Below are 25,314 nucleotides of genomic sequence, written 5' to 3'. Positions count from 1 at the left end.
ACGTTAATTGTTATATTTCCAAGCTAGAGCTTCTAAGGAGTCCTGACCAGCAAAGAAGTGTTCCCGCATGCATGTCGAACACAAGACTAATATTGGATTGGGGATCTGACAAAGAGCTGACTTACATTCCTTTATATACAACAAAATGAAATATACAGTATTAATACTGGCTGTACATTTGGTCAGAATATTTTACAAGGAGCGACACTGTCAAAATTCCTACGATGCAGCACGTGGAAGTGGATGGAGGTTGGATTCCTTTCTGAAAACTGAATGTTTTCACAAGGAGTTTTAAAAGTTGCTTTCCACTGCTCAAATGAACAGTTGGACCTTTTAAAGCAAAAAAAATCCTCCTTTTTTTCCCCTTTTACGGTTGTCAAAACTAGTGTGAAAGGAAGAGACAATTAAATGTGTTTGGAACATGTTAATCATTGACCTGGAATAAAACTAAGCCACAGACAGCATGTGCAGTAAATCTCTGCACATTGTCTCTGTTTAAATGGCTTTATAAGATGATGTGTGAGGTCTCTGGTACAAATTCCTGTACCACAGCCTCACCTAGCTGTTCCCTAGGAGGTTACCAACCATTTGTTCCAGCTCTAAAGAAAGAGAAAGAATAATCATTACTGTCGCATATTTTTCTACATCGCAATAAAAAATATCTCAATGTAAGCTGATTTAGCTTATTTATGTGCATATTTTTCAAGGCTGCAAAAGAAAATACTCAATCTTGCTGGCAAGAGCTATTTTGGGAACTCAAGAGTGAGTTTTTCTTTGCTTTATTCCAATAGATCTTTTAATATCTGGGTAGCTCAAGTCCCATTGCCTCATTAGACCCCTGAGGTCTAAAGTGAGTTGGTTAATTAATTTTATGTTTTTCCCCATCCAGAACAAGCTGAGAAGCTAATAAGGTAAGCATGAGACCCAATGAACAACAGAAGTAAAAGCAATACAGAATTAACAAATAATTACAGGGAGGTTAAGATCAGTGTAGCTGTAGTGATATTTTGCCCAACTGGGTTTGTGTATCCTGTAGCAATGACAAACCTCCTGGAGATGGAAAAGAGCAGGCAAGTGCTGTATCCTTCAAAATAATTGTGCTATAATCTTCTCCATGTATTAGATTAGATTTTTTGTTCTGACACAGTGTGATGCTAACTATAGCAACCTTAATATGGATGATGGATTTCACTGCTACTGCTTGATTGCTTGACTGCAAAGAGACATCAAATCTTCCAGTCCTCAAAGTGGTTTCTTGGAGTGTTCCTTCAAGTTCAATGTCTTGCCATTTTCATTCTAGAAGTCATTTTGTGGCAAACAAAAAAAGAAAAAATAAAGGAAGAAAAAAAGAAAAAAAACCCAAACAAAGAAAAAGAAGATGTTGGTTGTGATGGATTTATTTCAGACAGCAGTTTCTGCTGAGTTCACCATGCCTAATGTTCTTCCATTTAGGAAGGAGTTGCTGTCAAGTAAAGCAGAGGAGCTGCTTTCAGTTTGGTTTTTTTGTTTTGTTTTGTTTTGTGTTTTTTTTTTTTTTTTTTTTTTTTTTTTTTTTTTTTTTTTTTTTTTTAAATACATGCTAACAACATCTCTTTCTTCAGGAAAATGATCCAGTTGCATATTGTCAGAGAGATCTGCCTTGTGCTTAGCACGGACAAGTAGGGTTAATCATCCTCCTCCTCCTCTTTCAGTGGGGCCAGTGGGAGCTTGTCTGGAACCTGGAAACACTCCACAAAGAAGTTGACAATGGACTGGTACAAGTGCTGCTCAAACGCTGCATTGCTGAAGTAATGGCTTTGATCAGGGTAAATCTGCAAAGAAACAGGTAAATAAACAACTTTTAGAGTGAAAGTCTCAGGAGTGACCACCCACACCTGCAGCTTGAGCTGCAAACCCTCTGCATCTCCTCAGCATCCCAGGGCTTCCCATGGATGCTCCTGAGCCCAGGATAATTTGGGCACCACAGTGCTCTGAGTGCAGCCCTGCATCTTCCTTCACAAGAAACCTTTCTGGGGGGGAGGATTTTCCACTTAATTCTGTTCTGAACAGGTTCAGTCTAAGAAGAACCAGCCCACATTTTCCTTGTGAAAACCAAAAAACGTGCAGTTTTGGAGAGCAATGGCATTCAGTTATACTGACTAAAATGAGGGCTTTAAAGCAAAAATGTCATTAGTTAAAAAAATTTAATATAATAAATATTGCTGGAGAAGTAAATAAATTGGAAAAAAAATGGTGATGCCAGAAATTAAATTGTTTAAACTCAACTTTTCAATAAAATGAAGCAGGTAACTTGAAGCAGATCATAATGGGTTGTCTAGGCAGGGATGCTAGGGTGGATTTATTTTGAAAGATTTAATGGCTTAGACATGGACCATTCAGCAAAACAGAGATATAATTTGGTGAAAGTGGAGCTGTGCCATTCCCAGTGGGATGTCAGATTTAGGTGACATGTATCTTTGTAACTTTTCTGGTTGATTTAATATAAAACCCTGTTTCCCCAAAATTCATCCTGAATTTGTTCTGTTGTTCCCAAAGAAAGTCAACATGCATAAATTCTTTAGGGAAATGTCTGTCCCAACCTAATTTACTGTAATTCAATAATTGTTCTACAACTGTCCAGACCAAAACTCTGATGTCACATAAGCATGGGACTAATAGAAACATGTGATATGCTGGTGCTACTTCTACTGCCAGCCTGAGTTTGCAAGTGGTTTTTCAAACCTTGCTTCATAACAGCAGCTTGAGTTGAAATAGGGAAATAACTGTTCAAATAGAAAAAAAAAGAAACATATACTGTACCTGCAAGCTGTAATTAGCCTTTGCCCTAATTAGGTGTGTGATAAGGTCTGTAGTATGCTGAAAATGGATTTTTTCTGTAAAAACAGATTGCAATCATTAAAGAGACAAATTTAATTAACAAAAATCAAAGCTATCACAAACATATAATGAACTCAAATGATGGGCTGACTTACCATCAGCAGTAGGATGAATGATCAAAAATGTCTGGTCCTTTAGTAATGAGACTCTGTGTGATAATTTGCTGATCTGTGGAGGTAAAGGTTGCAATAAGATTAAAAAACTTGTAAGGAATTAGCAATTTATATGGAGGCAATAGGAGTGCTTATTTCCATTTAAAGCTTTATCACCAGGATAACAAGCAGGCACCAGCACAGCACATTCTCCTGGCTACTTATATAAATCTAGAGGTAAAATAAACCCCCACCCTGTGCTGGCAGGGCAATGTCAGCAGCAGGAACCTGTCAGAGACCCTCCTCTCTTCTGATATTGTTCTATAAAAGCCTGAACTGTAGAATACATGGAAAATATCAAAGTGAATAAAAAACTCTGATGAAAAGTGTGCCCAGGTACCTATGCCTAAGGACACTTCATGGATCTGGAGGGACTTTGGTGTGTTTTGGAAGCTGCCTCAATGAGTTCTGGCAGCTTGGGGGATGATTTGATGTGAAATTCAATTGTCCACTGTTGAGAACACCTTTGCTCTCAGCTGTCTTTCAGATCCACAAGGGAATATAAATACAAACAATTTCCAAAACAACAAAAAGCGTTTGCACTAATGTAAAGATTATGAATGCAAAATTTGAGAGACAATGAACTCAGAGAGTTTAGGTAGCCAGGATAAATCTTCCCTTGTGAGGGCACAGGGTGGTATTTGCTTTCTCTGTGAGAACAGTGCCAGACCTTTGCTGCTTTCATGTCTTCTGGCTGGACACAAGGCTTGGAAGCTGAATAGATTTTCTCTGTAATTAATTTTGTTTATGTGACTATTCTTTATCAGGTTTTGCCTCCAAGTAATTTCAGCACAGGATCCAACTGATCCCATCACATGTATTAAACAATGTCTTTATTAACTGGTGCTGTGCTTCCTTTTCCATGTCCTGCTCAGTTCTGGCACAGAGTTCTGCCTATCTGAAATATCACAAAGCTTGAGAAAGTCAAGCTGAGTTTCACTTGAATTTGTTTATCTCAGAGAGAATCAAAGTGGCAAGATCATTGGCAAGAACTTTCCAGGAGGTCATGACACTGTGTCCTCTTGGGCACATTTGAGTCACTCAGCTCCTTCAGTCTCTAAAACTGTATTTACCCAATTTACAGAGACAGACACCAGGGCTAATCAATAAAAACTTCATCCACGATTACTATTAAGACAAGAAAAGCAGTAAGCAGGCTGAAGGACACCTTCAGAGCTCCACTAGAGAGTCCCTCTTGCATAACCTTGCTGCCTCCCCCAAGGAGAGCACATGGAAGGAGAGTTGAGGCCCAGTTCACATTTTATCAGGGAAATGCAGTGTCCATGCATTACCTCGTATGCTCTGTTATCAACCCCGTGCAAGCCCAGGTATCTTTCAGAAAAGGCTGAAGCTTGAAGAGAAAAAATGAAAATATCACTTTCAGTCAGGAATACACTGCTGCTTTTGAGTCAAATATGGTAAATGCTAAAAAAACACCTTATTTTCTAACATGGCCTTAATTATAGAGGATGCATTTCTAAAAGATTTGGAAAATGCACTAAGGATATGTGTGATACCACTGTCTGTCATCATCGCCATGGACTTCTGGTCTCTAAATAAAACAGAAAAACCTTTTTTTTTTCCTTTGTTAATGCAACTGAGAAACTGAGATAGAAGAGCTCTATCAGGTTGTGTCCCTTTCTCCTTTCACATGGACCAAGTTCCCTTTGGTCTCAGGGATGACTGCACAGCTCCTGAAGTCTGTCTGAACACCACTGAGCTCCCTGGCAGCCCCCTGAATTTCAGTGGCACTAAGTGCAAAGGGAACTGCTATCCCTGAGAGAAAGCACCCTCATGTGCAGGGCAGTGCTGTGGTCAGAGGCAGGATGGGCCAGGCAGACTGGACCTCAGCTTGCATGGGTGGGTGCTTCAGGCAGGAAGGAAGCATCTTCAAGGCAGTGGGGGTGGTTGGTGGAAAAGGCTGGAGGGGTTTAAAGACAATTCTCCTTTATTTAAAAGGACTAATAAAGTGATTTGATTGCTCTAACTACCATGGTTGGTCTCACTGCTGCAGCTAAATTGCTTTAATGGGGAAAAAAGGTGTATGGCTACTCCTAAAAAGACACAGAATATAAAATAAGCAAGATCTTGGGAAAGAAAAATGGGAAGTTTTAAAGGATAGGGAAGAAACATCACTTGTGGTCAGCAGGGGATCTGTGGGCTGAGGAATGGGATTTACCATATAGTCTGAAGTCTGTCACTGGGGAAAGAGCAGCTCCACAGGTGAACACCTGGTTGTCTTCACCAGCTGGAAGCATATAAGTGCTGAGGTAACCACCATAATCCTGGAACAGAAACAGGGCAGGGATGTCAGTGATCCTGCTGGGAGGCACTGCTGCTTTTGGGTTCAGAAACAGGGCAGCTGAGACCTTGCAGCACATGCTTGGCCATTACAGAGCCTGTAACACCTTGCTCTGGAGAAACACAAACCAAGGGACATCTCCTGGAGGCAGGAGGATTGTGTGCCCAAGAGCTGGCCTTTCTCATCTCACTCTATGGCTGTAGCTCTAACCAGATCTGTTACCTCTCCAAAATGTTTGCTTTCTCTTACAGACTTTCTCTACTTAAAATGAGCATCACAATTTCAGTGACTGCTGCCAGCCTGTTAACAATTCCCTGCAGAGATGCTGCTCTTCATGCAGCTCTTCTCGCCCACTCCAAGCCCTTGTCTCTCAAGTAAACAATTTACACTCGCAGTCCCACTCTCATCTCAAACTGTTTGTACTTTACAGTGGCTGTTTCCCAGCCAGGCACACACGGCAAATCAGCCTCAGAAATCCACAGGGTTGTTGTACACATGAGTTAGATGTACCCACGTTCCCACAGGCTTTAGGAGACAAGGTGAATATAAAATGAAAGTTTGCAATGGGAAAAAAAACCCGAATTATCTGATGATGTTTTCTGATCAACGGTCACTTTTTGTACTTGGAAGTTAATTTAAAAGAAGTCATTGATGAATACATTGGTGATATGAAAGCCTCCACCTTTAACATCACTGAGCAAGGTGCAGTCTATCCCAAACATAAATAATAATTAAAAAGCCACCACTGATATATTCAATAAGACAGGGTTTAACTCAGCTGTTTAGCCATATCAGGCAGCTGGGACAGCACAGAGGAGCAATGTCACAGCATTACCTTCCCAAACACACCGACTCTCGTTTTGTCAATGAAATGCTCCTCCAGCATTGTCCTAGAACATGAGAGAGGAAAAACAATGGGTTAAAAATATTTTTCTCTTTAAGAGCAAAACTTAGAGTAATTTTAATCAGCTTTAAATTAAACTAGCCCCAGAAAAAAATCATAGAATGGTTTGAGTTGAAAGGGACCTTAAAGATCATCAAGTTCTAACTTCTCTGCCATGGGCAGGGACACCTTCCACTATCCCAGGTCACTCCAAGCCCCATCCAACCTGGCCTTGGGCACTTCCAGGGATGGGGCACCCACAGCTTTTCTGGGCAACCTGTGCCAGTTCTCACATCCTCTCACTTAAGAATTTCTTTCCACTATCTAATCTAAACTTACGCCTTTTCAGTTTAAAACCCTTTCCCCTTGACACAGACAATCTAAATCATGCCAAGCTGCTTTCACATGGATCTCTCTGATTTAATCTTTTAACCTCATGTGTTGGATTTGACCAAGCAATGGCAACAAATAATCTGCACTACCTCTGGAAGCCATAATAAGCCATTGCACAGCTATTACAATACTCTGATAGTGGTTTTAATGTGATTATGTGCAGAATAAATCTAACAATATGACAGGACTTGACATTTAGGGTTTTGCCCTGGTTATTCTGTTTAAAAAGTTTAAGGATTTAAAGACGGATTTTTTCCAACTACCAGGCAAGCAAAAGATTAATGTAGGAACAGATATTCAAGCTTGCTTGTTTGTAGCTGTGTGACTGTACAGAGCTAAAAATAAATAGGCTTTGAACATGTGATACAGATAAGTGTGCCCTAATTTAGCTCTGTTTAAGGCTTGTTTTCTCCCTCTGCTCTGGTTGGCATGAGCTGCCTCTCACATGCAGTTGTGATTGCACAACATTGTCCCTCCCTCCCATCTCCTTGCTCTACCCTACACACCATTAAAGCAGTCAGGGCTAATGAGTCTTGGATTAATTGTCTGTGGTATTTTCAGGGTTCCTCGGATGGAGGAGGAATTGAGAATCTGACTCCATGTTCTTAGAAGGCTAATTTATTATTTTGTGTTACTACATTATATTAAAGAATACTATACTAAAAGTATGCTGAAGAACAGAGAAAGGATTCATACAGAAGGCTAAAAGATAATAATGAAAAACTCGTGACTCTCTCCAGAGCACCGACACAGCTGGATGGTGATTGGTTATTAAGTAAAAACAATTCACATGAAACCAAAATGAAACATTGTTGTTAAGCAATGTCTAAACCACATTCCAAAGCAGCAAAACACAGGAGAAGCAAATGAGATAATATTGTTCTCCTTTTTCTCTGAGGCTTCCCAGGAGAAGAATCCTGGGCAAGGAGATTTTTCCAGAAAAGATAACGGTAACAATTATCCCAATGAACAAATTCCTTCAATAACAGTGCCATTCACCTGACAGCCTCCAGCTGATCCTTCTCCTCCAGAAGGCCCAGCCTCCTCTTGACCTCGTGCAGCAGCTTGGCGCCCTGGAAGCCGCTGCCGCGCCCGTCAAACTTGAGCACGATGGCGCTGTGCGAGCTGACCATGACGCTCTCCCACGTCACCTCAAACCTCTCCGTGACGATCTGGCTGCCAGGCGTGCCGTCCCTGGAACAGAAACGGGCGTCAAGGAAAGGTAACAGCACCCAACACCCTCCCCAGGGCTGTGGGATTGCTGTGGGATGGGCACACACAGCCCCATTGGGCAAAGTAAGGGAACACAGGTTTCTGGAAGGGGACTCCAGTCTCTGCAAGGATGGTGTTGTAGATGGATAAGGAGAGGATTGGCTCTTGCAATTAATAGATAACTCTTTTGTAACTATTAAGAAAATTTTAGTGATGTATAGTTGTTTTAAAATTAAACAATTCTTCTCAAGACTTTGAGAAGAAAAAGGCTCTTGTTTATTAAAACCAACTACAGAGAACGGAGAGTTTGAGATAAGCTCAAACTCCCATGCAACAGCCCAAAGATAACAAAACACACTGGATTCTCCCCCAAAATTTAAGTGCCTCAGAAGGAGAAGAACCCCAAACTCAACGGAAACCCTCATTTTATAACCCCTCTCAGGTCCAGGATTGGTGGGTTTTGGATCCATGTGTTGATTGTTCAGTTTCCGGCATTCTCATGGTCCTTATCGATATTCATTCTGGACCAATCATTTCCTCAGGGCGTTGAATGATTGGTCAAGTCCAATCACCCCCTGCCCCCTTTGACCATTGCTCCCACCAAACCTTAGATGTCCCTCGCCAGGACCCACAGCAAATATTCATCAACCCACCCCAAAACAACAATTCTCAACTCAGCCCTAATTTAACACAAATTGAACACCATTTGTAACATAGTTATGTTATTGTAGTTTAGATGTCCTCTCTTCTCCCCACAGTTCCCTTTCCCCTCTGTATTGCTGCCATCACACAGCCTGGGCTGTCCAGGACAGGTACAAAGAAGCTGCACAGGTGTCCCTTGCATGGGGCAGCTGGGAATGGAAAAGCTTGGTGCTTAGGGGGTGAGGCATGGCAACACCTGACCTCCAATCCAGTTACAAGAAAGCAGTCTCCACCAAAAAATGGCAAAGAGCTGACTGATAGACCTTGGGAAGGGCCAGGGCTGGCTGATGCAACCCCCAGGGGTATAAAAGACTGAGCATCCATCCTGAAGATGAACTGGCCACGTGGTATCCATGAGGGCCGTTCCCACCACTGCAGATTTTTCCTTATGTAGTTCTTTGTTGTATTTTTGTTGAGGTTTAATAAACCTTTTTATATTTTCAAAGTGAGCGGCTGTGTCTCACAATGGTGTGCAGGAGGATGATTGTGTAGGGTGGGTTTTTGAGGCTGGGTGGAAGCTGTGGGTTGGTTTCTGCCTCCCTCTGCGCACAGCAGCCCCCAAGCTGAAGTTTGAACCATACCAGCAAGCACATCTCTAACTGGTCAGGATTCCTCCTGTGAGTAATCAGGTGTCAGTTGAGTTTTCCCTTTTTTATGCCTGCTCTAATGTATATCTGTTTTCTACATTCCCTAAAGTTCTTTTTTAATTTCTGCTGAAGTGGTTCTGTCATCATTGCTTCACACAACTACAGAGGGAAAGGACTCTTCTAAAGTTATAAAAAACAACTTAATAATGCCCAGTTTTGCTCAATTGAGAAGGGGAAAGGAGTGGGTAAGACCTCCTCTTGACCCTTCTGCTTAGGGTCTGATCCTGTACAGGGGAACCATCTTGAAAAATACAGACCCTACTTCAGCCAGGCTGCTCAGAAAAAATAAGGGATGATGATGATGATGACTTTAAGCAATAATTTTAGGCTGGGATTACTGTAGAGCCACTGGCATTTTTATCTGCTTTTTTTTTTTTTTTTTTTTTTTTTTTTTGTCATTTTTGTGGTTCTCAGAGACATCAGGCACTTCGCTGCAGGACTTCAATGCACATGTGTCTCCAGTCATTTACATTTATCCAAGCGAGACCCTGGCCCACCCAGCTCCAGGGGCAGCCTAATCAAGTGCTGGGTGCCTGATGAGAGCCAATCTTCCTGGAGCACTTTGGAAATGAAGCAGGTTTTCTCTGCAGTAAGTCCATGATGTAATGACACGCTCCCTGCAGTGCCTTTGTCCTTCATGGAGGGCTGTGCAGGGTGGCACAGGCGTTCACCAGGCATTCATCCCTCCTGCATGAGGCTTTTCTCTCATGGGCTGTTCCCTGGCAGGCAGCAAGGGATGCACTGGGGTGCAGCCAGGGCCAAACAGGTTCTTCCAAGGTCAGTGGATTCCCTCCCACAGTTTCTTTCCAAATTGCCAAAAAAGCCCGACTCAGTAATGTGCATTATTGTTTCTAAATGTTGCATAAAGAAATACCCATCTGCTCTGCCTGCCAGGAGGAAAACCTTCCTATTTAATATAAATGCTAACTTTGTGGAGATATTCAAAGGTTTCCAGCTCTCTCTTTACTGTCACTTCAGCAAACACCAGCACTTAAAGGAGAATGATTTCTGCATGAGGGCACTTAAATTTAAGCTCTAGTAAGGCTGACTGAATTCCACTCTAAAATTACCTATTAATCGCAAGGTGGGTGCCCTAAGCACTGGGACAGGAAACCAAAATACATCTTGTATTCCTCCTCCTCCCATTTATGCCCCACAAGTGATTGAAGTGTGCATGAAACGCCTTCACAAAATCCCAAATTTGCTCTGCAGGATTTCAACAGGGAGCTGAAAACCTTGGTTCAAACCAGGGAAAGAAGGGATGTACATCTGGCCTCTCCCAGCTCTGAAGTGAGATGGGGTAGGAACCAGTGTGCTGGACTCTGGCATTTCTTGTACAAAATATCTATTAAAGGTTTCTGATCATGACCAAGGTTTCCAAGCTGCCCTGATAATGTGAACAGAAAGGACAAGAGAGAACTTACACAACCAATAGCAAGGGGTAGTGAGCGGTGTCTGCAAAGGTTGCTGGCTTTAAGATCTGCATTGGCAATCCTAAGCAAAAAAAAAAAAAAAAAAGAACAATTAACAATGTATCTTTGATATGGCAATGCTGACATGATTCCAAAAGATTGTTCTGGCCACAGATAAGTAGGAGCAAAACGGAATATCACCTTAGAAACACCTATGTTGCCAGAGAAAAGACCCACATTGTGATAGCTGAGGTGACAAGAAATGTAAATGGGGAGTACAGTGAGAGCTGCTCAGTCATGCATCACTTTTACAGCGTTCAATTAACACCTGTCAATAGCTACAATTTTCCTTTTTTGGCAGCTGGATGAGTGACGCAGACAGAAATCAATATTTCAGGGCAGCAGAGAGGGAGGAAAATTGGCAATGAAAATGGTAATTTAAAACCCAATTAAGTAGGGTGACTGGGGGAGAAATAGAATTATTTTGCTATAATGGTGTGAGGACAGAGGGAGAAACAAGTATTTGAATCCTAACTTCCAATGGGTTAAATTTTGTTATAAATAGGAGGCAAAAGTGCTGAAGCCCAAAATTTTATACTGCTACAAAACCAATGTAAAGAAGGGGTGTGATCACTAAAGCTTCTTTTAACTGAATGTCATTTCTGTGGCTTTGTATCAATAGCCAAAACTGCCTCCATAAAAACTCTCTCTGCATCAACAACAGCACATTCATTTTTGAAATGTTAACTACAATCTAGATTAGCAAAGGCTCAGCAATTAAATCGGTATTAGGAGCATTTTCAGTAGATTAATACACAGATTAGCAGCAGGTTTAAGTGGTTTGCTTTGCAATCGTTGCCTGACACTCTGCCTAATTAGTTATTCCATCTGAATGCTAATAGCTGCAAATTGGATCAATGGCCCAGGGACAGCCAAAAAGGCCATGGATTGACTTTAAATATTCCAAAGTGCTATGTGCAGTGCTCCCCAGGCTGCTCAGCACAAAGCTTTGGAAACACAGGGATGGCACAGCAGAATGGCCAGTTTATATTTATTATATTTATATACACACAAGTATATTTTTGGTTAAATGAGAAGAATTGCAATGAGGCCTGTATATTTAAAAAATTTAGTATCAAGCTGAGTTATCCCTAATAAACTGCCAGTCTCACATGAGCTGGCTCATGGGGAAAATGTGGGTTCTTTATCCATCCTTTCCTGTCCATAAAACTTGGAATTGCATGTCTGTTCCTGTTATTTTATGCACTGGTTTATGTTCCTTATGCCCATGTGGCAAACAGAACATTTTAGGGCCATTGTTGCCCTTTTCAAATGGCAGCCATCTCCCAGCCTTTGTTTCACATTTTATAACTTCTGGAAATGGCTGCAATCAGTAACCTGCCCCCAGCACAGCTTGCTGCTTTCACTCCAATCCTCTGGCCTGAGAAATACACTTCTTCTGGCATGGGAAACATTATGGGCCACACTTTGAACCCAGAGTCTTTGGAGTTTTGTCCTAGAGTCGCCACCACACATGCAGGCTGGGACTTTGGGGAGTCATTGTGCATCTCTGAGTATGTGGATTTTCCCCATATGGGGAAGGTATCTGCCTACAGCTAGAGAAGGTTTTTTTTTAGGTTGTTTCAGGTACAACTCCAGAGACAGGCTTACATTTTGGCTGTTTGCCACCAGGCTTTTCTCTCCCTTTTTGGGATATATATATATATATATATATATATATATATGTATGTGTATATGTATATATATATATGTATATATATATGTATGTGAAGAATGATTATACAAGTGGTAGAAATAAAACCAGCTGCAGGTGCAAACTGCTCTTAGTCTCTGCTTTCTTTACTACAGGTGAAATCTCTTTTTTTTTTTCCACATAAAGCTTTTATTCTTTTTCTTTCTTTCTTTCTTTTTTATTTTTTAACCTCCCCAAATCATAGCTTTTTCAAAGAATCCTGAGTGACTCCAAAGGGCAGTCATGCAAGAGTCATCTTCATTCACTGCAGCTCAGGTTGTGCACTGGGAGGCAGCCACAGCTGTAGGCAGCAAGCACACACATTAACCCACTCCAAACCCATTTCAAATGACACACACACACCCAGGGGAAAAGCTTCCAACAATGGGGCACCCCAACGTGTCATTTCCCAGAGTGGCTTTTTCTTCACAGAGAAAGTTTTAAGAGTAAAAAAAAATTCAACCCTATCATTTTGCCTTTCTTCAGCTGAGTTCTCATCAAATTCTGCCTCTGTAATAACCTCCTTATGTAGCACATTCCAGGAGAGTGCTTTGCAAACTGTGTGACTTTATTGAGAGTCAAAGCCATTTTTCCTCCTGCCAGTCTAGTCAGGATGGCTGTATCATTTCACAGCTACAGCAGTGAAAGAGAAAAATAAGTGAGAAGAAAGGTGCTACTTACTGTAATCATCTATCTTGATTTCCATGTATTCTACCTTAGGCATTTGCCTGTCATTTACAGCCAGCTGCACATTTTCATTTACCTCCAGCTCAAAAATTTCTGAAAGAAGAACAAGACAAAAGCAAAAACTTTTGGCACAGTTTGTGAAAATGCATTTTAGCATTTTATAGTCGCCTTGATATATACAAAACAAGTTTCCTTACAAATGGATTTCCTTCTAGTCCTCACAGAAGTCCATTTCACTTAAATCTTTGAAACCCCTCCCAAGTTCTGCATTGGCAAAAAGCTGTAGTCCTGAAATCAGAGACATTCAGCTGATTTGCAGGTGGTAGTGGGACACTACCTCCCAGCATTGCCAAGATAGATCTCAAGTGAAGAGGTCCTCAAGGCTGTGTCCAAATTAAAGGTAATAAATAGGAAGGGGAGGAGACTATGGAGGGCTTCAGCCAAAGTTGTGCTGCTGTGCGAGATAAAATCCATGGGAGGGAAAACCATGGGGGCAGGAGAGTGGACAAAGCCCATACAATCCTGCAAGGTCTGGTTTTGCAGCAGTCTGGACTTCTGGAGTGTTTCAAAATTTTTTTCCTTTTGCTTGTCTGTCTGACCCAAGGACTGCCTGGGTCACAAATAGAGGATTCCTTCCTCCTTCCTGGGATTTAACTTTTATCCCCTCATCCTGGCCATGTGCTTTACCCGCTGAACCTCTTCTAGAAAAAACAGCCCCCTCCAGCAGCAGAAACAGTCCTTCCCAGCTGGCAGGGAAAGGGCCTCTCTTTAGGGGACACCTCAGGCTGTTTGTCTTACATGGTGGGAAATGTCTCCATGTGCGGGCAAAGATCCTGAACCCCATGGAGGGAGGCTGGGGTGAGGGAATCCTGGTCTAGGGAGTGCTCATTCCCCTGGTACCAGTCTGAGTGTGAACCAGGGGGATCCAGGGCATTATCTTGCCAATGAACCCAAGGAGGATGTGAGATTTCACATGACATTTTGTGTGTCACTGACTGTAACTTCCCTTTTGAGACACTCTGATAAATTTATGTGTAAGCCCAGCTCCTCAAATAACACTTTGGGTACCTGATCCTGTTTTCACTGCCCATCTCTGCTGGCCAGGCAGACAAACCCTTGCCCTTCCCAGTTAATATATTTCAGAGATCTCTCAGCAGTAGTTATTGCTTCAGTGACTATTCACCCTGCTTCTGCAAAGCCTGGCCCTTTATCAAAACCACAGCCCCCATAAAAGTGGCAGAGCAACAGCCTATTACGTTTAGTTAAATATTAAGATTCTCATTTAATTATGGCACACACAAGTAGCTTTATCAGCAGAAAGGGGCTTGCCACGTAGGGGAATTTAGTCAAGCCCTTTTATTTGTTCATATAATTGCATTCACAGAAAGCCGGGAAGGCTGGGGAGGAAATAAAAAGATTGGCATATCTCCTAAAGGACTTTCCTTTTTGCGTTAGGACCACAGGGAGCTTGAGTCTGTGGAGTACAAATGGTCATTGCTTAATTAAATGTAAGCATTCTCTAATATTCAGTGCAACTCACTATTATCAGATTATTGCAGAGTACAGAGGCAGACTCCCTTTTATAGAGTAATGGGCTCATATTAAATAAGTAAATTCAGTAACATGCAACTGTCAGTTGCCCTTTATTCAAAAGCAAAATAATGAGGGGGAAAAAAGAAAAGAACCAGGGGAAATGGTAATTGTATGCAGAAAATCATGAATTTCAGTAGAGGATGTGTTCTGCACATGAGTAGACTGAGTTCTCTGTGTAATAGATACTACTCATATGCATCTGTCAAAGCAAAACTAGTCCTGGTGTGTTTTGGTTTAGTTTCTAAAGCCCTTCATTTACTGTTTCTGTTTTATATTGTCTGTCATTTTATTCACCTAAAAGTATTTTACAAAACTGTAAAGGAGGGTATGAAACCACTCATGAGAGCCCTATCCACCTCCATGTCTACGGTAAAATTCAGGTGTTTTATTTAAAGTGGGGGAGAAAGAAAGTGACTTTGGAGCTGCAGGTCAGGGTGAAGAAACTCTCCTGTCTAAAGGGCCTTGTGAAAATCAGCTGGGCTGCTCTGGGGTTATCCCTGGGGAGGGCACTGCCAAACTCAGGCTCTGCTGGGATGAAGAAGGACCTGACACTCCCTGGTCAGCATTTCACAGTAAATCTTTAGTATATAAACCAAATTTCTTGGTTTCCTCAGTCTCTTTTTTTTTTTTTCTTTTGAGACAAGAGCAGTGAGTGGCTGTAAATCCAGATAAGTAAAACTTATACTTGACAAACTGGTATTGACTGTGTATAAAGCAGATAGAAATAGAATAAAGGTGTTGCTTAATATTTGGGTCATATCAGTGCCTGAAGTCCCTCACTGCAGTTAGGGCTAATTGTTTGTTAAAATGAAATATGATATTTCCTAGCAAAATGATGGGAGCAGATAAATCTTGGTTTCACATGAGACTCAGTGCCACACTCTGTCACAGTGGAACCCCAGAATCTCCACGGATTTTTGGACTCTGCATTGCCAGTCTGCTAATGGCTATAAAGAGTGCCAAATATTTTGTGGGATGAAACCTGGTTTTGGAATAATTCCAGCTTTGCACTGATGTAGATGCAAATCATTAGCATGACAAAGCTTTACCAAACAATAAGTGCTACAATCTCCATGGACAGATCTGGGAACCAGGCAGAGGCACCACTTGTGGGGCTCCCTCCCCTGCATTATCTCTGATAATTCATATCAGAGTAATTTTATTAAAACCGCAGATTAGGCTAAATATTTCTCATATTTATCTTATCTTATTTCTTATATATGAGACGCAAAACAAAATTAGAGGAAGGCTAACAAAAAGAGAGATTTGAATTATGCATTTTTTTGAGACAGAGGATAACAAACATGCCCCAACCAGTTTTTTCACCCCAAACAGCAGCTGTTGTGATGGCAGTACAACAGCTCTGCACATCCCTCTGCCTTGCAGAAAACTTGCATTTAGGCAGAGTCTGGGGTCCCCAGGAGTGTAAGTTTAGCAAAGAGCAGCCACATCTCACTGTCCTGCCTGGCTGCTTTTCTCTGAAGAGTTGCAAAGCTCAAGCCCATCCTTACTCTGTGCATCTGTTGTGTTGTGAACAGTCACCATCGGGACACGGGGACCTTGGAAAGGAAGAGAAAAGAACTTGGTTAAATTTCTGTCAAAACACACACACAGACACACGTGAACCTGGGTTTGAATTCCATGGAGCTGAAGGCTCTTGGGACTCGCTTTTCATGCAAGAGTAATCTAAAAAGCAAATCACACTGGTGTTAGAAAGAGTTTATGACTAGATGACAGTACTGTAGACTCAAAGACATGTGAGGTTTCAAAGCTCTTTCCCAACAGACCACTAAATGCATCTTTCCCTAATTTGTAAACATTATAATTAGCACAAACACAATTAAATCACTTGCCTTTAAAATTATTCTAATGACACCCAAACATCTCAGCACAAAGCATTTACATTTTGTATGCTATGGATAAATATTGCTGTTTTGCATATTAATTTCTCTTAATGAATTAAACACCAGCTTGGCTCTCACACTAAAAAGGGCCACATATTCTGTCTTAAAATGCAATATTTGGATATTGAAACCAGTCAGTGTTGTACAAAGAGGATTATCATTACTATGCAGTGTACATGAGTGAACCACACAATTCCCTGCCAGTCAGGATGCTGCAGCACTCAGGATGCCACAATTTTAACCACAAGATGCTGCAGGGTGCTTTAGTCCTTAGCCCAGATCTGGGCTCATCTTCTTGTTCAGAAAACCATAAGGTGAGTGATTGATAGAAAAAAGGGATGGTACATGAGATCAAACTCATATTAAGGCTGTCAGCTTCTCTTTGTTTTTCAGTTGTCATCTGATGACTGCTCTTGGAGACAGGACACTGGGCCGAGGTGAGCTGACCCAGGACAAACACTCACATGTTGCTCCCATGCCTGTTTGTAGATTTTTCCTTGGCCCTGACAGTACTGCTCAGGATGGAGAAAGTGGCCCTGCAGTGATTGTTAGCGTTCAAAAACACATAATCACGGAGCGATTATATGCGCTGCTTTTTATTTGAGAGCTCTGGGAATCAGGGTATTACCCAAATCTGATTCCGACCATACATCCAAGATGATCATGTTTTTATACTCTATTTTTATATAACTTTCAAGTTAATTATTAAACTTATATTGTTCTATTGTATGCATAGATTTCAGCTAAGCATATCCCCCCTCTGAATTCCCAACATAGTTTCTCATTATTCTTCTTATGGTTATATAATAATTATATTTAACTACTAAACAATCATCACATCTAACAATTATATCATTTATCATATTGCTTACGCAGGTGCAGTTGGTCTGGGAAAACACAAAGCTTAACATTTTAGATTCTATCTTTAACTTTTTCCAGGGCTCCACTATTATGATGAAATGGTGAATTCTTCACCTCAGAGACAGTGGAGATCTCACTTTCCTTCCCTTTCCCCACAGTGTAACGTGGTACAACAGCAGCAGGTGTGAGCAGCTGGGGGATCTCAGCTGTGTGCCCAGCAGAGATCCCAGCAGCAGGGCCAGGAGGTTCCCATGCTGTGCTTGTGGGAAGATCCCAGAACCAGAGACCCATGGAATCACCTAGGTTGGAAAACACCTCTAAGATGATTGAGTCCAACCATTAACCCAGCACTGCCAAGCCCACTAAACCACGTCCCTCAGTGCCACATGTACTTGTCTTTTAAATACCTCCAGGAGTGGTGGCTCCACCACTTCCCTGGCCTATTCCAATGCTTGGGAAACCTTTTGGAGAAGCAATTTTTTCTAATATCCAATCTAAACCTCCCCTGGTGAAACTTGAGGCCAGTTCCTCTTCACTATCACTATTCCTGGGAGGAGAGATCAACCCCACCTGGCTGCACCCTCCTTTAGGGAGTTTGTAGAGAGTGATAAGATCTCCCTGAGTTTGTTCTCCTAAACACCCCCAGCTCCCTCAGTTGCTCCTCCTGCTTGTGCTCCAGATCCTTCCCCACCTCTATTGCCCTTCCCTGGACAGGTTCCAGCACCTCCATGTCTTTTTTGTTGTGAGGGACCCAAAGCTGAACACTGAATATCAAAAAACCCAACGTTCTTTAGGCTTTGAAAGTAAGATAGCTTTAAGAGATCATATTCCCTGAGATTTCAACACTTTTACGTTGCCTTCTGAAGCTGTTCAACCTAAAAATCCCAAATCCTGTGGGATCACCACTTGTGCAATGGCAATTTGTGTAGGGCTGGCTGGGAACATTCCTCTGAAATGCTGTAACTGGGAGTGTGCACACAAATGGCAACAAAAGCAGATTCCTGTGAGCCATTCACACTGCTTTGGTGCATGAAATAAGTTCTTGAGAGAAAGAAAAGCTTTAAGGTGCTGTAATTGTGTCAGTGGTTTTCCCTGTGCTGCTGCATCCCATTGCAGGCAGTGTTTAATCAAGACTTTACCTATACAGAGAAAAGGCAGAAAATTATTTTACTTATAATTAAACTGACTAATATTGCAACTAATATCAGTTGCCACCTGATTTTATTTCCTTGGAATCAATAATCTTCTCCTGTGACAATCCAACTCTTTTGTTAACACCATCTTTTAGAATGCAGGAAGGTGAATTGTAATGCACTAAGGAAAACAGGTTTGCTCACCAGGATTTAGCTGAATTTACCTTTCTTCTACAGATATATATTGATATGCTTACCATATTTATTTATAAATCTGCCCTGCTTTTTCCCTGTAGTCCCAGAAGCCAGACTTCTGGAAAAGCAGTGAAACCTAATAAACATGGGCATGATAAAATCATCACTGAAAATAAAAGGAATCCTCCCAAATGGCTTCAGTTGGAGCTAGAGCAGTCCTTTAATTAACACTAAAATGCCAACAAAAAGAAAGGGATAAAGAAAGAAATACAATGCATATAATCCTTTTATTTTCTATTATATTTTCATTTTTTTGTTGTTGTTGGCACTGAAAAAAGCTGTGAGAAACTATTAAATAAAGAGGAATTCTAGTGTGTAGTTTAGGAAGTTACATGTATTATATATTGTGTTAGTCTCTCTACTAACTACTGCTACAGTTACTGTGCCATCTCCCCAAATCAATGTTCTTAAGCAAAGTCCTATATAAAGATATTCAGTTTGAGATAATATGAAATTTAAAAAGTAATTAAAAATTAACAAGTGTTTTTGGAAAAGTAGATTTTTAAATTGCCTGATTTTTGTTTTTTAAAAAGCAAGCTAAAATAATAAAGACAGAAAACTACAGAGTAGAATCATCTCTGTGAAAAGGATTAGTCTTAATATTAAATATTCTCAGTGATAACACTCCAGCTAGAGAATGCACTTCACTTGTGAGTGGGCTGAAAGTCATCAAGAAGAAAAAGTCAATTTTTTTTAGGAATGACATAAATTGCTTATTTCAATTGAGGTTTTTAAAGCAAAACAACCCAGTTACATGCTAAACTGTGTCTTTTAATGCATACACATCAGAAGTCTTTCAGCACTCACAAGTTGAGTGCCTAATGCCTGACAGGGACAGAAAGAATTCCTTGAAAGGAGAATTGTATATTCATTAACTGCCTCCCCAGCTTTATTTTTAAACCTGTGCTGGTGTGACAGTCCCATTACACATGCCATCTGCTAAATGCCATCCACTGTCATGTGTGGATCTGAGAGGGAAACCTAATTTGTTCAATGAGCTGCTGGGAGCTGACAGAAGCAGGGTGAGGACATCCCCTGCTCTGTCTCCTTCCTCCAGAGCCATCCAGAGGGGCTTTGATGGGGACTCCTGAGCCCCAGCACATTCTGTTGCTTCTGCTCTGTGATCTGCACTGATGATCCATCCCCCTGTGTCCACCTGCCCTCCTCAGGAACCTTGTGACTGCTCTGCCTCTTGCTCACAGGGGTCCTGAGAGCATGGGAGTGCTGGGATCCTTGAAGGGTGAAACTCACTGGTGCTCCTTGAAGCATAAAACACAAAGTTCTCCCTCCGCTTTAAAAAGTAAAGAGATACTGAGCTGTCAGGACCCAGCACATCCCTGTGGCTGTCCAGGACAGGCAGGAGCCCTGCCAGGGGTCTCAGAGACCCTGGCACAGAGCCCAAAACACCTGTGGGCTTGATTATGACCTGTGGAGCAAATTACCAACTTTGAAGCTCTGCAAGCCCAACAGTTTAGGTAGAATTATAGTGAAGTTATCATGGGGTGGAAGAGTAGAAGATGGAGGGAACTGGGTGTGTCCAGCCTTTCTCCTTCTTCTTCTTGGCCTCCATCTTCTGGGTGATGTTGGCACTCACAGATTGGTTTAGAGTAGAAGCTCACTGTCTAACACAGGTGATAGGTATTGGAAAGTAACTGTAAACGTTGTACATGTAGTTTTTAGTATAAAGACTGCCCCGGCGCTGTCAGAGTGCTTGGAACTGTCTTGCTGAACAGACCTTAGCTGGACAGGAGAAAATATTTTATAGATAAGGAACAATAAACAACCTTGAGACTGAGAACTGAAGAGCTCTGACTCCTTCTTTGAGCACCAGGCTGGGAAAAGAGACTTTCTCACCCTTCTCGGGGTCACTATGACAAGCTAAAGATCCCGACACTGAGCTGCTTTGCCCTGATTTGCAAAGGCAAGAGAGACCCAGCTCACACCTTGTAACCCCATGACTGTCCCCAAAATCATGGGCAGGGCACTTTCTGCATGCCATGGTGAAGATGATGCTGTTGGATTTCTTGCCCCAGAGGGGTGGCTCCAAGCAAGGCTGTGACACTCCCCAAGGTGTGGGGCCTGGCACTGATGTTCCCTGACACCTCCACCAAAATTTTCAGAGGTGGCACCACACAGGCTCCTGCTGTCCCTCTCTGCATCCTGTGTGAGTGGCATGGGCTGTGCTTGAATGCCATTGCAGGCTCCACTCCCCTCTCCTGCCTCCAGCATTGTACCAGCCAGCTCCAGCATCCTGACAGAAATTTGAATGATGTTTCTTTATTTACAGCTTAAGAGAAAGGAGCAAAACTATTGACAGAACCTCTGTGTCCATCACACTCTGTACATCACAGATAGCTGCATGGTTAATAATGCTGCACAAGACTCTAGCTACATCAATTAGATTTTCAATTAATACAACTGAAAGTCTGGGTTTATCATAAGGCCTTTGACTTTAAAACCATTACTGTAATTATCCATGCAAGAAGTAAATTGAGCTATATTGCTGTAATGACAACAGGCAAATTTATCATCCAGGAAGGGCAACCCATCATGACCTGAATGGGCACAGAAACTCAGTGCCTCAGTAATTTGATAAGAAAAAACACTGGCCATGGTTTTTCATCAATTTTTAAGCATCTTTTATTATTATTTTGAAGAGGGTTTTGCTTAAATATGAATGGAAAGAAGCAACTCTAGATATAAGGTAAGGTTAGATTTCTAAATTAAAAATGGAAAATCATTTTACAACCTTGAAGAAAATATTTACCAAACGCTTTCTATATTCCAGAGTATTCCTGATGATCTAAACAGCATAGGGAATTATATCAGTTAATATAACTTTAAAATGAAAGTAGTGATTATGAAAAGAATATGAAGTAAAATTGAAGAAAAGTTAATCAAAATTATAGAAGTGTTTAAAAAGGATAAAAAGAGGAATTATCTTATTCTTCTCATCTATATTCTCAAAGGCTTCAATGTTGCAGATAATTTCAGACCAGAAGCTAAATTCACAGTGTGTAAACAATGAAAATTCAAATAGTCTCTGCCAGTGCCACCAGCATATCTCTTAAGCACTGATGAATGATTTAAAAGAGCAGCTGCAAGGGATGGGAGCTGAAAGGGTCTGGCTCTGCACAAGTGAGATAATTGGCAACAGCCATCTCTGTGTACAGATTCCAGATCTCTTTATTTGCTAATCCATGAATTATTTATATGTGCTGCATAAAGTTCATATGTTGGGGGTGATGTTATCAGCCTAATAAATAAAGACATGGGGAGTTCCATGAATCACTGCTCACAATTAAAAGATTTCCCCAATTTGCAGCATTTTCCAGCTAATGCTGTGGACAGATGTTTGTGCTGTTTGCTTTGGCAACCTTGCTGACATAAACATCAAACAGATTTATGCTGCTATTCACCCTCCCCAAGGCATTTAATTTTTTAATCAAATCTTTACTTCCTCAAATGTAGCTTGTCTTGTAAAATAATCTATCCTGGCTTGTTCTCGGGCAACCACTCTGATGGTGCTGCTTGTCTCTGCCCTGTGTGATACTGCTAATAAATTTCATGCTTACTTTGTGTGGAGCAGAAATAAATCTGGGGGCTCTGAGGCAGCATCAGTTAGCAGTGACTGGAGGGAAAATGAACAAGAGATTTGGTCTTAATTCCACTGCACAGAACAAGGCTGATGGGTTCTTCAGAAGGTTGCTGGAATGAATAAACATGGTCAGGTCCATTCCATGGGATTTTGAGAGGTGCCTGCAAACAGCTCTGGGAAGCTGGGCTGGCGCTGAGCAGCCCATACCACTCTCTGCCCTGTGGACACTGAAGGACACAGAGCCTCTGGGTCTGAGAAGATCCTCCCTTGCTGCTTCAGGAAATTTTGTGTTACAAAATATTGACAAAAACCCTCTAAATATAATTTGGTTTGTTGATGTCTTGCTTTTCTGGGAGAAGCTGCTGCCAACTTGAAGCTGTAGTGGCTGTCACTCCTGTTTACATCTTTTTGGGGTTGTTCCAATAATCTGTTTTCTACTAATCATGAGTATTTCCATTTTAGTCAGAGCAGTCATGTGTCCCCAAAAGCTCTCATCCTGTCAGATAAACTAGACTATTTTAACTCTGTTTTGTAGGACAAAGTTGCTTTTCATCTTAGTCTTTGATGCAAAGGTGTTTTACATTCAGTTCCTCCTTCCTGAACAGAAATGACCAGAACTGCAGGTCATCCCTGCTGTTGAGGATGTCCTAATTGGTTTTTATAGTGAAACTGCTACTTGCTCATTCTGTGGAAAATTCCTTGCCTGATCCATCCTAAAAGAGCATTCACCTTTTCCATGACTCCACAGCAGGCGGGCAGTTTGCAGACATCCAGCGGGCAGCCTTGTGTGCCCAGGCACCATCTTCTGTGCTGAGGCATTTGTAACTTTTGAGCTTCAAACATACATGAAAAATTCTTACCCTGAGTCACCATGTGTCTAAATTTTTCTCTTTCTATTATTAATTTCTCCCAATCCAGCCCTGCAAGACATCCAGCCTCGCTAGTATTTATCTCTGCCTTCTGATGATGCTTATCAGCTTTTTCTCTAAAATTCCACCAGCTTCAACCAGCTTTGGGTTCCCAGGCTGCCAGGGAACAATGTGGGTAAGGTCATTTCCCACAGCAGCTCCTAATGAGCCCTGCTGCTGATCTCCAATTTGCCTCTTACTCCTCTTCATCATAATCCACTTCCTTTTGCTGGCACTTAACCTTGGCTCACAACTCTTTCGCTAATCTCCCTCTTCTCCTTCTTAATTAATATCAGCCAATGAGGTGTCACACTGAGTGTTTCCTGAGCATTTCCTCTTTTCCATGAGGCTTTGGATAAGGTTTTCAGAAGCATAATGCAATAATGCATGTGGATAGATCCAAAGAGGAACATGGCAAACATGCAAATTCCAAGGCATGGAGCAGGTGTCCCTGTAGTGACAAGATCAGCTGTGAAAAGGAGATAGATTAGGAGAATTTTTTTGCAGAGTTCATGAGCCTGACAGTGCCCCACTGGAGCTGCAAGTACCAGAGGGAGGAGGGAAAAACTCCAGTCTACATGGGGGTACCTGACTTTCCAAAATCCCAGGCTGTTTTGTTGTAGTGTGCTGGTCCAAGCTATGAAATCTGAACAGAAAAATCTCCATGCTCAACTCCCTCTTTTTTCCAGTTTCTGTTCTATTTGAATACCTCATTTAACCTCTTTCAAGTCAGTTTTAATCCAGGCTTTCTGCAAAGTCTGGAAAGAGATGAAACCAAAAGTTTACACTTGTCCCTATTTTTAAAGACTAGGTTTCTTATTGGATTAGCACATGCTGGTCCCTTCCAATCCAAACCATCCCATGATTCTATGATATTCAGGGAAAAAAAGATAATTCGTTATAATTGCAGCATGAAAGAAAATACTCTGTCTCAGTGCCATTTACACTTCATTAACAGACTGAATAAAACCCCATTTAATATTTTCTGTTTATTTCATTAAAAACCTAGTATAAATTGATTTAGATAATCTTAATTTATTCTTTTCCATAAGTAAAATTCTCTTGCAACAAAATAATGGCTTTCTAGCTAATTAAGTAACAACTGGTGCTGGATATTAACTTAAAAACACCACCAACAACCCATCAATACCATTGTTTCACATTGTCTAGTTATTAAGCTGTTTTCCTCTCATGAGTTCCCAGGTTTTAATACACCCTTAATGCACTGACTGCATTAATAAAGGGCTTAGCAACTACCATGCAAACAGCAAACAAAAGCCAGCAATAAACCTTACAGCTGGTCCAGCTGGCAACCAAGGTGAAAGAAGCAGTTTTCCTCAGAGGAAGCATTAAATCTTGTGGGATGGTAACATCTGTACTACCCAGCGCAGAATAATGAGTTCATCCAAGGTTGCTCATATAGCTGGAAATAACGCACATGCACCCTGGTCTTGACATGCAGGCGGCTTCTGCCTGATTTGTGAGGCTTCATTATTTGGAGCATCAGAGGAAGCCTATTGTCACGGTCATTTATCTCCTGCCAGTGGAGCTCAGATAAAATTTTATATGTACAGAATGACCAAGTGACAAGAGCCCTGGCTGGGAGCAGATGATAGATCACCTTCCTCTGGGCAATGCCAGGCAGGTCATATTTACAAGCAAGAGCCAAAATGAAAACAGGGTGAAAACATTTAAAAGCAAAGAACACAGAGTGCTTTGCAGGAGAGGGCCATTTCAAAGAGGAGAGGAGTTTCTCTTTAATTCCACATTATTTTTTGAGGCACTGAAAATCACAGACATTTTCCTTTCATTTTCTTGTTAAATATTCATGCATATTAGTTTGGGTTCTTTTTCACCTGTTTTTATGTTACTGAGTGTTTATGGGGAGTCTACAACACATTAAAGATGTGTAAGACTAGAGTGTAATTGTTTATAACATAAATGAGAGATCTGCTTAAAGGAAGAAAAAATGTTCTGGAATATCCACAAAAGTCACCATATTAATTTATCTCAGACTATAAAAATAACTGAAGGCATCACTT

The 25,314-nt window shown here is 41.3% G+C and overlaps 1 protein-coding gene across 4 annotated transcripts in view; it reads right to left on the bottom strand.

The window, feature by feature from the left end:
* Positions 1–1,493: 1,493 nt before the first annotated feature.
* Positions 1,494–25,314, bottom strand: part of DPP6 (dipeptidyl peptidase like 6) — a 510,686-nt gene continuing 486,865 nt past the window's right edge. For all 4 annotated transcript variants that reach the window (XM_059469776.1, XM_059469758.1, XM_059469784.1 and 1 more), the window contains exons 17-26: positions 16,125–16,172; positions 13,015–13,113; positions 10,593–10,662; positions 7,607–7,801; positions 6,167–6,221; positions 5,209–5,314; positions 4,322–4,380; positions 2,973–3,045; positions 2,800–2,873; positions 1,494–1,811 (exon numbers count right to left, since the gene is read on the bottom strand). In XM_059469776.1, the coding sequence (XP_059325759.1) occupies positions 1,665–1,811; positions 2,800–2,873; positions 2,973–3,045; positions 4,322–4,380; positions 5,209–5,314; positions 6,167–6,221; positions 7,607–7,801; positions 10,593–10,662; positions 13,015–13,113; positions 16,125–16,172 (926 nt within the window). In that variant the 3' untranslated portion in view covers positions 1,494–1,664. The remainder of the gene's footprint in view (positions 1,812–2,799; positions 2,874–2,972; positions 3,046–4,321; positions 4,381–5,208; positions 5,315–6,166; positions 6,222–7,606; positions 7,802–10,592; positions 10,663–13,014; positions 13,114–16,124; positions 16,173–25,314) is intronic.

The sequence above is a fragment of the Ammospiza nelsoni genome, chromosome 1 (genome assembly GCF_027579445.1).
Source record: "Ammospiza nelsoni isolate bAmmNel1 chromosome 1, bAmmNel1.pri, whole genome shotgun sequence".
NCBI lineage: Eukaryota > Metazoa > Chordata > Aves > Passeriformes > Passerellidae > Ammospiza > Ammospiza nelsoni.
Note: the sequence above shows the minus strand (reverse complement) of the source record. Positions and strands in the feature narration are given on the sequence as shown.